At 38.2% G+C, this 14,103-nt stretch overlaps 1 protein-coding gene across 1 annotated transcript in view; it reads right to left on the bottom strand.

Moving 5' to 3' along the window:
* LOC126176372 (protein glass-like) overlaps nt 1-14,103 on the bottom strand; it is a 109,609-nt gene that overhangs the window by 51,509 nt on the left and 43,997 nt on the right. Inside the window, exon 3 of the mRNA XM_049923528.1 lies at nt 6,755-6,862. Coding sequence (XP_049779485.1) covers nt 6,755-6,862 — 108 coding nt within the window. The remainder of the gene's footprint in view (nt 1-6,754; nt 6,863-14,103) is intronic.

Genomic DNA, 14,103 nt, shown 5'->3' on the forward strand with positions numbered 1-14,103 from the left:
TTTATAACATCATGTGCAGTACCACACACCCATGGAATTCCTTCCCTTAGGAGGATTAAGAAGTAAATGAGTACGTCCTACCTCAGAAGTGGCATCCAATAGAAATGTTTCGAGAGTCCAAACTCTTCATTCCACGCTCGGGAATATCACCAATTTTATTGTCGTTTTTACATACTTATTTCACTACACCTCTTGTTTAAAAGAGCTTAAATAGGTCAGCCATGGGCTACGGTTGGCGTCTTTCACTACTAATCAGAGCGTCCAAGGTCCCGGCTTCCCAACTCCCCGCTGATTAAATCGTGAATCAAAATCATCAGCAATGGCGGCCGAAGATTTCCAGCGTAAAGAGTCACCATTGTTCTGAAAATGACTTTGACAACGAGGACGGAGCAGCGGATAGAAATTCAGTGCACTGTATTGCCATTGACGTGGGAATCTGCCCCTAAAAGAAGGGAGAATCACCAATGACCAATGGAATGAGGATGTAGAGCGAAATTGCAACCACTGAATTAAAGACACATAATGTGTATCCACAAGACAGGTGCCTGTAATTGAAAAAGTGTCATGATGATCTATTCATCCGCAAAAGATTCCTGACTAGTCCTCCGTTCGGAACTCCGGGAGTGGTCTGCCAAAGGGGAGGTGACCATGAGAGAAGGACAGAATAAGCAACGAAAGGATAACGTTCTACGAGTCGGGGCATGGAATGTCAGAAAGAAATCTCAAAAGGGAAATGCTAAGGCTCAGTCTAGATACGGTAGGGTCACTGAAGTTAAATTGAATGGAGACAAGGATTTCTAGTCAGATGAATATAGGCTAATATCAACAGCAGGAAAAAATGGTGTAACGGGAGTAGTTATGAATGAGAACGAAGGCCAAAGAGTTACTGTGAAAAATTCAATGATATGTTTGTTCCCATCATAACTGACAGCAAACCATCACCGGCAACAATATTTCAGGTATGCATGCCACCGTCGCAAGCAGACGGTGAAGAGATAGAGAATGTATATGAGTCTATTGAACGAGAAATTAAGTGTGTAACGGGAGATAAAAATCTAATAGTTATGGAGAACTGGAAAGTGGTTTCAAGGAAAGGATTAAAAGCAATGGTTACTGAAGAAAATGGACTTGATAGTAGGAACGAGAAAAGAAAGGGACTAAATCAGTTCCACAACAAATACTTCGTTACGTAATCGCAAGAGAAAGAGATATATCTGGAAAAGGACGAAATATGAGGGAAAATTTCAGTTAGGTTACATCGCGATCAGAGATTTCGGAATCAGATGTATTGTGAGGGGTACCCAGGTGCAAATACAGACTCACATCACAATTTAGTAATTATGAAGAGTAGGCTTAAGTTTAAGAACTACTCAGCAAGAATAAATGTTCAGGGAAATTCAGGAATACAGAACTACGAGCCGCTTAGGTCTGAAATAAATAGGAATCGTAGGGAAGCTAAGGCTAAGCACCTGCATTAAAAATGTGAAGAAATCTAAAACGAATGCTTGTTGGACGGACTGACTCAGCACATAGAAAAGTCAAAACAAACCTCGGTGAAATTAAAAAAAGCAAAGACCGTAACCCAAAGAGCACAACGGGAATTCCAGTGTCAAATGCAGAAGAGAGAGCGGAAAGGTGGGAAGAGTAAACTGAAGGCCTCTATGAGCAAAACAACTTGACTTATGACGAGACAGAAGGAATAACAGGAGTCGACAGCGAGGAGATAGGTGATCCAGTATTAAAACCAGAATTTTACAGAACTTTGACTGACTTAAGACCAAATAAGGCAGAAGGGATGGATGACACCCGATCAGAATTTCTAAAGTCACTGGGAGCAGTGGCAACAAAACGACTGTTCACGTTGGTGTGCAGACTGTAAGAGACAGGAGATCTACAACCAGGCTTTCAGAAAAACATTATCCACACAATTTCGAAGCTTGCAAAAGGCAAAAAGTGCGAAAATTATCGCACTATAAACCTAACAGTTCATGCATCCAAGTTTATGACAAGAATAATATACAGATATACAGAAGAATCGATGTGTCATATGACAATCAGTTTGTTTTTAAGGAAGGTAAAGGCACCAGAGAGGTATTACTGACATTGCGATTGATAATGAAAGCAAGACTAAAGAAAACTCAAGACACGTTCATAGGATTTGTCGACCTGGAAAAAGCGTTCGGCAGCCTAAAATGGTGTAAGATGTTCTAAATTATGAGAAAAATAGAGGTAAGCTATATGGGAAGAAGGGCAATATGCAATATGTATAAGAGCCAAGAGGGAACAATACGACTGGAAGACCAAGAATAAAGAGCTCGGATTAAAAAGGGCGTAGGACAGGCATGTAGTCTACCGCTCTTACTGCTCGAAGAAATAATGACGGAAATAAAAGAAAGGTTCAAGAGTAGAATTGAAATTCAAGGTGAACGGATATCAGTGATCAGATTTGCTGATGACATCGGTATCTCCAATGAAAATGAAGAAAAATTGCAGGTTCCTCTGAAGGAATGAACAGTCTAACAAATACAAAATACGGATTGAGTGTAAATCGAATAAAGGCGAAAGTACTGAGAAGTAGCAGAAATGAGAACAATGAGAAATATCAAGCCTGGTGATCACGAAGTAGACGAAGTTACCTATGCAGCAAAATAACCCACGACTGACCGAGCAAGGAGGAAATAAAAAGCAGACTAGTAAGGGCGAAGAGGTTATTCCTGGCCAAGAGATGTCTACTAATATCAAACATAGGCCATAATCTGAGGAAAAAATTTCTGAGAACGCACGTTTCGAGCACAGCATCGTATGGTTGTGAAACACGGACTGTGAAAAAACCGGAACAGAAGAGAATCGAAGCATTTGAGATGTGACGCTACAGAAGAACGTTGAAAATTAGGTGGACTGTCAAGGTAAGGAATGAGGAGGTTCTCCGCACAATCGGCGAGGGAAGCGAATACATGAGAAACACTGAAATAAAGGAGGCACAGGATGATAGACATAAGTTAAGACATCAGAGAATAACTTCCATAGCACTAGAGGGAGCTGTAGAGGATAAAATCTGTAGAGGAAGACAAAGACTGGAATACATACAGAAAATATTGCAAAGGTTGGAAGTGCTACTCTCAAGTGAAGAGGCTGGCACATGAGAGGAATTCGCGATGGGCAGCATCAGTCCAGTCAGGAAACTGATGACCCAAAAAGAAGGTTACACAGAAGTGTTTAGCAAAGACTGCGACAGTTGTCACGACTGCACACTCACTTGTTGGAACGTCTAGCTGTTGTTGATAGTTGCAGAGCCTCTTCAGGTAAGAATATGTCGAATTGTAGAATGGAAAATCAATGCATATTCTTCGTGGACTTATTTTTATTTCCGGCCGGTAAGGGAATCAAAATGTCGATTGCATGGAAGAAACGCAAGGAGTCTCCATCCTTAAGGTGCCAAGGGATAATTTTGGTTAAGCTCTTGAATAATTTCTGATTCTACAACACAATTTACAAAACGACACAGTCTGCATTCAGCAACAAACAATGAATTAGTTTCATCAATGCACATCACATACCGTATATGTCATTGGGAGCTTGAAAACATAGAAGGTTGCTCGCATTACGTGCGGGGTGGTTGTGAGAATACAAGAAGTTACAGTTCATTTTGCAGTTGGCAACCCACTACATTCCAAGCACCATAGCTGGCCCAACCAGACATCAGCGCTGTGCCCCACGTTGCCCTTGGCGAAAACCTGGTAATAATACTGTTTTGAAATTTGACTAGATCATGACCCTTAGCCATGGCAGACAAAAGTGGAATGCGGGATGACCTTCGTGTAGCTTCCCTTAGATACGTCTTTGGCCAATGTCTTCTATTGAAGTATACCGTAAACTACCTTCTGTTGTCAATATCTTTACGATTTGCGATGTGGTTCCGAAAGTGACCGTAATTACTCCCCTGAGTGTGAAAATATATTTTCTGAGGGGTTAAAATACATTATTTAAAAGTTTCCTAATAACCTAACACTTTGCAAGATCATAAATAACAAATTCTTGTCTACTGTAGGATAAATGCCTCCTTTAGACATTACCACTTAAAAGCGTCTATGTCGCCTCTCCCTGTTTCCTATAGCAACGTCAATGTCCTTCAGGACGTCATCTCGCTCATTTCTTATGTCTTGCAATTCATCAACGACATTCCTTGGTCCATGTTCGCTCTATTCGTCTGGCTATATGTGTCAGATTCGTCCATTTCATTACCTGTGAGAGCATAAGTATGTCTTCGACTGCAGTCAGTTCCCAAGACATTTGTTTTTAATAGTAACTTCGAAAATGAATCTCACCATTTTTACTAAGAACCAATATTTTCGTGTGGTTTTCGCCTTAAACGTTCATGTCTCACTGTCACCAGTTAAAACTACTGATACATACTGTTTATAAACCTTTTCGGGTACACTGGAAGTTCGGTTTCCAAAATCCTATGCACTTTACTAAAAGTTTCCCAGTACATTTTTATTATTAATTTTTTTCTGTCCATGCAATCATAATATTGAATACACGATGTTGTAACTGCTCTTGTTATTGTGGTCTTCAGTCCAATGGCAGAACTGATGCAGCTAACCACGCTAGTCAGTCAAGTGCAAATTCACTTCATGTTTGCACAAATAGTGCACCCTAGATCCATTTGAACCTTTTTACTGTGGTCAAAGCCCTGCTCTCTAATTACCTCCAGATTTATCCTCCATTCTCAAATTCACGAATCCCTAGTGCCTCAAGATGCGTTTTCGTATGAACGAATTCCGCCTTTTAGTCAAGATTTGTTTTTCCTATTCAGTACTTTTTCACGACCCATCGACCCAGGTACACTTTTACATTCCTCTAAAGCATCACATTTTAAAAGCTTTTGTTCTTCTTTAGTCACGTTTCACTTCCGTACGAGGCTACACTCAGGACAAGTGCTTTCACTCGAAATCAATTATTATTTTTACTTACAACTATTTTCTTGTTTTAGAAAAGTACTATAAATTCGTGATCCACGACACCAGTTTCAGTGAACAAAGGCTATTTTCAGATAGTGAAATTGAAAACAATGTCAAACGCCTTGACGCCGAGCCAACACATTAAAAACAGATTCTGATAAGACAGAACTGGCAAGAGCAGTCACTGACAAGCATTTAATTTTTATTGGAGAAATCCTAACATCTTCAATTCATTTCGTCACAACTTTCAGGTATGAAAGATTTTTGGCGCACTGCAGTAATGAAAATATGAGCGAGGAAATGAATGAACTTGGAGTATGACTTAACGATATGTATCGGTCGCTTGTTGTGGATCACGAAAGACAATATCGAAAGACATTTACAACTTGCACAGAAACCAGACCGCAGTTATAGAATTCGTAGGGTACTAACGGCAAACAGCAATTGCGAAAGGAGTAAAATAAGGTTGTAGCCTGTCCCTCATGTTATTCAATCTGTACACAGAGCAAGCAATAAAGGAAACCAATTAGAAAATATGAAAGTAAATTGAGTTTTAGAGTGAAGAAATTAAAACTTGGAAATTTACCGATGACGCTGTAATTGGGTCAGAGTCGCCAAAGGGCCAGGGAGACCAACTGAATGGAATTTATTGTGTCTTGAAATATCAAGTAAAACAAGGGTAATGGAAAGCAAGCGAAATAAATGAGGTGATGCTGAGGGAATTAGATTAGGACAAGAGACACTAAAAGCGATGTATGATTTTTGTTATTTGGGCAGAAAATTATCTGATGGCTGATGTTGGTAGAACACAAAATACCGATTGACAATAGCGAAAACTGTTGCCATCGAATATGAAATTAAGTACTACTAAATCCTTTCTGAAACTATATGTTTGGCGTAAAGCATTGTACAGACTTGTAACGTGGACGATAAGCAGTCCCGAATGGAATAGCCGGATGGAGTGGCCGAGCGGTTCTAGGCGCTACAGTCTGGAACCGCGCGACCGCTGCGGTCGCAGGTTCAAATCCTGCCTCGGGCATGGAAGTGTGTGATGTTCTTAGGTTAGTTAAGTTTAAGTAGTTCTAAGTTCTAGGGGACTGATGACCTCAGAGGTTAAGTCCCGTAGTGCTCACAGCCATTTTGAACCGAATGGAATAGCTTTTAGACTGTTGTATTGCAGAAGAATTATGAAGATTAGATGACTAGGTAGGATAAGTAATGACATACAGAATCGAAAAGGTATTTATGGGACAACTTCATTAAAAAGTGGATCGGTTGACAGGACACGTCTCGAGGCATAAGGAAATTGTTTTATTTGATAGTGGAGAGACGTCTGGATGTAAAAATTTCAGACAGAAACCAAAACTTGACAAGAGTAAAGTTTTCGTCTGGATGTAGGTCACACACGTTACGCAGAGATGAAGAAGCTAGCACAGATAGAGTGCCTCATACAAGTCTTTGGACTGAAGACTACAACAACAACAGGCAGAATTAATGAGGACCTGTAACAATATTTCTAGAAAACTGTAAGTGTTTTCGTCACATTAAATGTAGGCGTGTTTCTTTCTTAATTCGTTTGGGGACATTGGTTGAAATGTGACCACATTCAGGGGAATCGCTCTCAGAATAATTGGGGGTACCACAGATCAAAGAGGTGCTAATAGCAGTGAGACTAGCCAGTGTACTTGAGCCATAGAGCACACAAGCTACTTACCTGGTGTGGGTGTACGGTGTAGGAGAGACTGGCGCCCTGGTAGGCGGCGGCGGCGGCGGAGGCGGTGGAGGTGGGCGGCGCGGGCAGCCCCGGCGACAGCGGGCCGCCGCCCACCTGGCCCGGGTGCACCACGGCGTGCTTCAGCGACAGCAGCACGTCCGCCATGTCGTGCGGCTGCTTCTCCGTCCTGCGGAACCACAATGCTCTCAGTAGGGGTGGCGAGTACTCCTCCAACATCTACTCTAGCATCTATATAACCCGAAAGCAGCCTTACAGTGTGTGGTGAAGGGTACACCTTGAACGACTAATCAAGAAATTATTCACCCTCAAGTAACCTCACCCTATTACCGCATATCTCCGTCTCTATCCTTGATAATGGCCTCAACCTCGACGAAATTTACTGCTCGTCTTGTATCTTGTCTATCTCCCAACAGCACTCGGTAACGATCCTAGGCTGACGGGTATACCATCTTACGCATGGTATCGGTCAATTCACTTTACACCAGATTGGTTACTGAGTATCAGACCGTAAGGGGCGGGATATTAAACATTTCAGTAGACGTATTTACGCTATAATTTAAGCCTTATGCTTGGAATTATAACCTTCTGTCTTTCGTCTGTGATACGTGTACTCAACAGCAAATCAGTTGAATTATTTTCTTCCGATAAGCAATAATTGGTTACAAGCAAAATTACTGCCACAGTTGAAAAGGCGCAATAAAGCAATACTAACGAATAACGTGACAATTTAAAGCCCAATGATCTTCAGTAGTGCCGCTTATTGACTACAACGCGTAAATAACATTCAAAACTGCCACATAATGGGAGAAACACATATTCATGGAACGCATAATTTACTAAATTTCGCATTGCAAAAAGTATCTTTTCAATTACTTATATCTCGCTAGAAAGATTATGTGGTGGAGAATCCGGAAAACGTTCTGCATTTCGTCAGACTTTCTAGACTGGGGATTTATTGAAAGTAATTAAACTGCGTCGTAATTTTCAGTTTTAAACCCCAAACGTTTTCCGATGTTAACACCAAAAACAAAATTATATCTTCAAATGGTTGAAATAATTAACTAAGAAAATTGACTCTAAAATTCATCTTTTGAGGAAGAGATGCCAAATTCACAATCTAGTCAAATTACCTCTTTTTTAACAACACAAATAGCAAAAACATATTTCTGTAATTAATCGCCAATACACCAATATATATTTTATTCAAAAGAATCATTCATATCTGTCCTATTTTTAACACTAATATTGTTTCCTGATAGACTCTGGTACAAGGAAATCACATTGTAGTTGATATTTTAGTACTGGGAGTTTGTAAAAGACTTTAGTCATTTCTGATGCGAATATTATGCGTGATATCGATGTCCTAAAGTAAGGACATAACTGCATAATCGTGAATTTCTCTGAGTTTTACTTACTTTGCAATATTGTCGAAGATTTTGCAGCGTACTACACAGGGTAAAGGTTTGTCTACCATTAAATAAATAAAGATATTTCCAAATTTACAGAGCCTACGTTCTCATTTGCGAGGCAGCGAAGGGAATTAAACTTTTCTACGCAAATTCGAGGACCTAGGAATAAACAACACAACTTTTCACCTAGGAACAAACTGCATAACTTTTTACCTATGAAGAAAACAACGCAACTAAAAATAAGCATTAATATTTCAGTTTGGCCCCATTCAGTTATCATAGTTCAGTTATTCATAGTGTTTGTAATTCCAGGAAGATTGGACTCTAGACAGCTGTTTCGAGTGACACTAGTTAAGTACTCTTCTAATAATATTTTTCGTTTCAGTGTTGCATTTTGTTACATTAGTGTACAGTATTAGCTACCGTAAATATTTATGCAGAAGTTATGAAATTAGTATCATTCAAACATTTTGAGATGGATTATCTATGAGTGTCTTTAGCAGACATTAAACAGGATCTGTGATTGAAGATGAGACAGAACCATATCATGCAACAGCAGAAACTGTTGTACTTGATCACTCATGAGTAGAGCAAGTACGATTAAGCCAGGATGGACCAGAACAAGCAAAAAAGGTCAAATTGAGAGTAATAGGGAACTAAGTTTGCAAGACGTATTGGAGCAAACGTGTAAATAAATTATATGGTTTCAGGCTCGATTAGCTAATTTCCAAATAACTTAGCGAAATTAATAGCGAACTTTCAATAATAGACACAAACAGTTCTCAAGCACACAGATTCCTGAAGTTCAAACAGAGTTGGGTGACGAAGTAGTAGCGATTACTAACCAGGTAGAAAATTTCGATAAAACAGTGGAAAATTTAGAGGACAGAGTGTATGAACCAGAATCCAAATTGGTTGAAATGGAAGTGACTGAAGTAGAAAGCTGTAAAAGAGAGTACTCATTGTAGAAATTAAATGTAGGGGTGAAAGTGAAACTGATAGTAATCAAAATTTTGGTTACATTTAGACTTTTAACGGTAAAACAGAAGAGGTAAACAAAGATGTAACTGAGATCAGCATTGAAACTCTAATGAATCCATATTAGACAAGAATGTTTATAACGTTAAAAAAAAAGTACAATTATTACAAGAGGGTGCTTATTCAAAAATTTTCTTAAATTCTGGGTATTACAACTGGTCTAACACGCCTTTGAAAAGTTTCCCAATGGATGGAAACTTCCGCCTGGTAGATGTCATGTGCTGTAGCAAGGATAATTTATTTCCTGGCATGAGTAATGACTTAAAAATTAAATCTGTGAAAACACTTCTTGAAGGATAAGCTTAATTGCATAATTTTCTTGGGAGTATAAAATCAGTTGGCTAACTCTGACATTGGATGAGTTTCAGAAAGTGTTCCTGAAAAAGATTGTTTCTGAGTCAGAGAAGGCAGGATTAAAAGGGAGTTTCTAGCTAGGCCTCATTATAGAAAGCCGAAGGTTGCCACAAAATAATTATGGAGAGCTCATTTAAAAAGGTTCATTCATTTGAGTCGATGTTTTGATGAATTAACTCAAACAGATGCATTAAGACGTTATCTGAAAGGATACAGTGGGGCTTGATGTACAGACTTCATGACTGTTGACCAATTCCTGAAATATGTAGATAACTTAGATAAGGTATTTGAGAGAACTTTAACTGTAGGAGACCAAACTGGGGAACTAACAGCCTTAATAATAATAACAATAATAATAATAATAATAATAATAATAATAATAATAATAATGGAGGGAGATTGGTTGGTTGGTTGGTTGTTTGGGGAAGGAGACCAGACAGCGTGGTCATCGGTCTCATAGAATTAGGGAAGGAAGTTGGCCGTGCCCTTTCAGAGGAACCATTTGCCTGGAATAGGAGGGAGAGGTAATGACAATAATTACATGAATTATTACTTGGAGAGAAAGAAGAGATTCAAGGAAACCAGAATTATAATGTGGATAAAATGGTAACAAAGTATTTGATAATAGAGGCACACCATGGAAAGAGTGCAATCAGCCACTGTAACCCTTTAGACCTAATGATGAAAGAATTGCACATTAAACTGATGACTTCTCAATTGGCAGCTCAGAGTGTGAGAGCTTATGATGATATTAATGCAGGAACCACTAATAATGACAAATGTTTAAGCAGAAGTGTGATGATAACAGGATAGTAGAGGTATTCCAAACGAATACAGTTACCACTGATAAAAAATTTTGGAGTAGGTTCGAAAAGCACACTAAGATAAAAAAAAAGTAAAGAACCATGTTTTCCTTGGATGAGCGTAATTTACATCTGATGTTCAATCAGGAATTTGAGGGTGGACTAGAAAATAAGGAAACTGGAGAGTTAGATATATTTGAGCAGAAGGGTGAGGGCAAAATATACAATGAGGTAACTGATGATGTTCTGAAGGGTAGTAGGGTACACACAGACGTTGAAAAGGTGAAGGCTGGAGATGAAGAAGAAGACGATTATTATGCTAGTTTAACTGGACAAGTAGTCATAGGAGATGAAGAAAATGAAGTTACAGGTATTGTGGCGCTGTTAGATGTTATGGAGCGTCCTAAAGAAGAATTGGGTCATCTAAAGTCTGTACCTGTCTCTGCTCTTGAGTATGGGGGTGAAAATCATTTGAATACTAGACGAAAGTCATGATGTGTAAAACCAAATGTTGCTATGGGGAAAGGTGAATGGTTTCTTTACAGTACTTAGATGAGAGTAGGAGAAGTGTCAATAAAAATTTCTTTTGGCAAAAACTGACAGCAAGCAATGATAACATTTGAAGTCAGTGGGCCCGTGTTTAACCATTGTTTTCTTATGATTCTTAAGCTCATCGAACATTCTGGTACTGATTCGTTATGAAAAGTAAATGCAGTGGTGAATCGGAAAGAGAAATCTCTTTACATCATAATCCAAGGTGGTAATGTAACTCAACAAAGATTCCTAGAAGGGAACAGTGTATACTTAGAAGAAATAATTAATAACTTGTCCTGTGCAAATGAAAGGGATCACATAATCAAGAACCGTAAGTAGATGAGACGTTAAGATGAAAATTTCAAGAAATTAATTGAAAAGAAGGTGTCTCTAGCTAATGGACTCGATGAAGTACAAATAAAAACTTTGAAATCATTACTGTGGAAGTATGAGTATGTATTTAGCAATGTTCCTTGTATCATGAAAAATTCTGAGTGTGTTCTAAAATTAAGGCCTGACAAACCATCCTCTCTTCGACCACACAGAACACCTATTGCAGAAAGACCTGCTGTTGCCAAAGAATTGAAAAAAAACATGAGAACTTTGGCATTACAGAAGCAAGTAACAGTGAAAATAACAATCCAGTATCTGCAGTTACTAAGTGTGGTGATGGAGGCAGACTGATGTTAGACTCCAGACATCTAAATAAGAGTATCCAATCAGAAAATGATCCTCATGAAAACATTGATGAATTACTTCATAAATTTTGGTGTATAAAATTAATGATTAGTTCAGATCTGACTCTAGCATTTTACCAAATGATGAAAGAATTGCACATTAAACTGATGACCCTGAGTTAAGAAAGTACAGTTTCCATGCACAATGTAAAATGTTACCAGTATCAAGCTGTTTCACATGGGTTAACTGTTTGACTAGACAAGTTTATTAGAGTCTTGGATTATGTGTCACGACAAGAGTTGTCTAAATTAACCATCTATGTAGATGATATCCTTGCATGTGGTCAGAACTGGGAAGACTACTACTGCTAGAAAAGTCTAAATTTGAAGTAAAACATGAAATTTCTGGAACACTATACATCTCTGGAAGATATTCTTCCTGTCTCAAAAGAAGGTAACGTTATTTCTGAATTCTCTGCTCCGAGAAACTGAAAACAGTTAAAGTCATTTTTCGGATTAAGTGGTTTCTACCTAAAATACGTAAACGGACACTGTCCCATGTTTAAGTAATTTTTGAAGAAAGAATGTCATCTGGAAGTGGGACTGGAATTGTGAAGAATATTCTGACAAAATAAAACAAACTTTAAGTAATTGTGATTTTCTATCAAGACATAATTTTGTTTACCTTTCTGTTTATGTTGCTACTTTTCTGATGATGGACTGGGGGCCAGTCTATTCCAGTTAAGTGTAGAGAATGGAGGAACACAACATTATTCTATAGCTTTTGCCAGTATAATGTTACTGAAACATGAGAGAATGTACACAGTGATGGAAAAGGAATTACTTGCTGTACACTGGATCTTTAATAAGTATAAAAGCTATTTGATATGGCATAAGGTGACAGTCTATTCTGACCACAATGCAGACTATATCATAATTACTTAACAAGGTGAGCCATGTTCATCCAACAGTTCGATTTGATACAAAATATGTCAAAGGTTCTGAAAACAAGATAGCCAATGCCCTCTCAGAATCACCTGTAGGAGCAGATCAGAGTTTACTTGAGATTCAAGATGAGAAGGAATTTCACTATATGTATAAGAAACATGTAAAAGAAAAAAACCAGTAAGGCAATCTGTAATAACACTCATAGAAACCAAAATCATGACACTAACAGCAGGTGAAGTCGAAGTAGTTAGTTTTATAAAATTCACAAAATATCTTAAATTAAAAGGAAGGTCAGAGTTGGTCGTAATATTTATGTTTTATTGATAGCAGAATCGATTTTCGATCACATAGTGATCGTCTTCGGTGCTATGCACATTACACTCAGACACTGGTATCAAGTTATCAATAACCAAAACTGAGAAGCGATCGGAAATCGATTCTGCTATCAATAAAACATCAATATTACGACCAACGCTGACCTTCCTTTTAATTTAAAATATATGGTCGTTGTGCACACAGCACTCCATGAAGTCGCCAATCAACAAAATACAGTATCTTGTTTAGAAGAACATAGCTAGACTGACTCTTGGAAGCTAGTTTGGCAGGGCAGTTTACCAAAATAACTTTTAACCTACACCCATGAAAGTTACGGTCATTGTGTCATACGAAAGTGTTTATGAAAGCTGCTGGAGAATGTGTACTTTTAGAGCATTATCAAACTGATAACAAAGTACACTGATAATGTTATAAATGTCAGAGAGTCAAAGTCTGGAACCAAACTTGTCAGTGTCTAACGTAAAATATAATTCCTATCAAACCCACGAGCCTCGTCGTCTTCCATCTATATGACCCACTCCAGAGTTCAAAAGGTGAATTCAGTTTCATCCTATTTATAGCAGATGTGTTCTCAAAATTTATTAAAACTTATCCCATAAGGAATGCGACCAGCTAAGCCATTATGTCAAAGAGTGAAGTACATTACACAGATAGGAAAACAAAAGGTGTTCCTATCTGACAATGGCTCACAATTTATCTCCAAGACTTGGAAAACCTTCATTGACAGGATATCCTGAGAAAGTCTACAACCCGATACGGTAATCCAGCAGAGAAGTACATTAGAGAAATAGGAAAGTTATGTGAAATCTACTGTAGCAGAAACACCCATCTCTAACTGAACTTGTTTGAGACTTTGAAGATGTGATAGAAAGTGTACAACATTCTTCTACAGATTTCTGTCCATTAGAGATATTGTGTCACAGGAAGCCTACAATGTTTTAATGAACTTCTTCATTTTTCTGTTTGTGCATCTATGTCTGCTAAAAAAGGAAGAGATAGCCTAAAACGTTATGACGTCTAGAAAGAAAAGATTTGAGAATTAAGTAAAGATGAGTCAGGTAAAGGTTGATAATCATGTAAGGGATCAAAGACAGTTACTCAGAATTAAAGTAATTCTTTCATATTTACACTGGACCTTTTGAAGATAAACCCTAATCAAAATGCTTGTTGTTGGTCTACCGAACATCCGAAAAACTGCTTGGTTTGAGAAACACTGCAGCATTGAAACCCTACCTAAAAAATCTGAAGATTGTTCTCTGAAATCTTATATTTGACAAGTGGAAAAAGAAAAATCTTTGAACAGACATA

The sequence above is a fragment of the Schistocerca cancellata genome, chromosome 3, assembly GCF_023864275.1.
Source record: "Schistocerca cancellata isolate TAMUIC-IGC-003103 chromosome 3, iqSchCanc2.1, whole genome shotgun sequence".
Classification (NCBI taxonomy): Eukaryota; Metazoa; Arthropoda; class Insecta; order Orthoptera; family Acrididae; genus Schistocerca; species Schistocerca cancellata.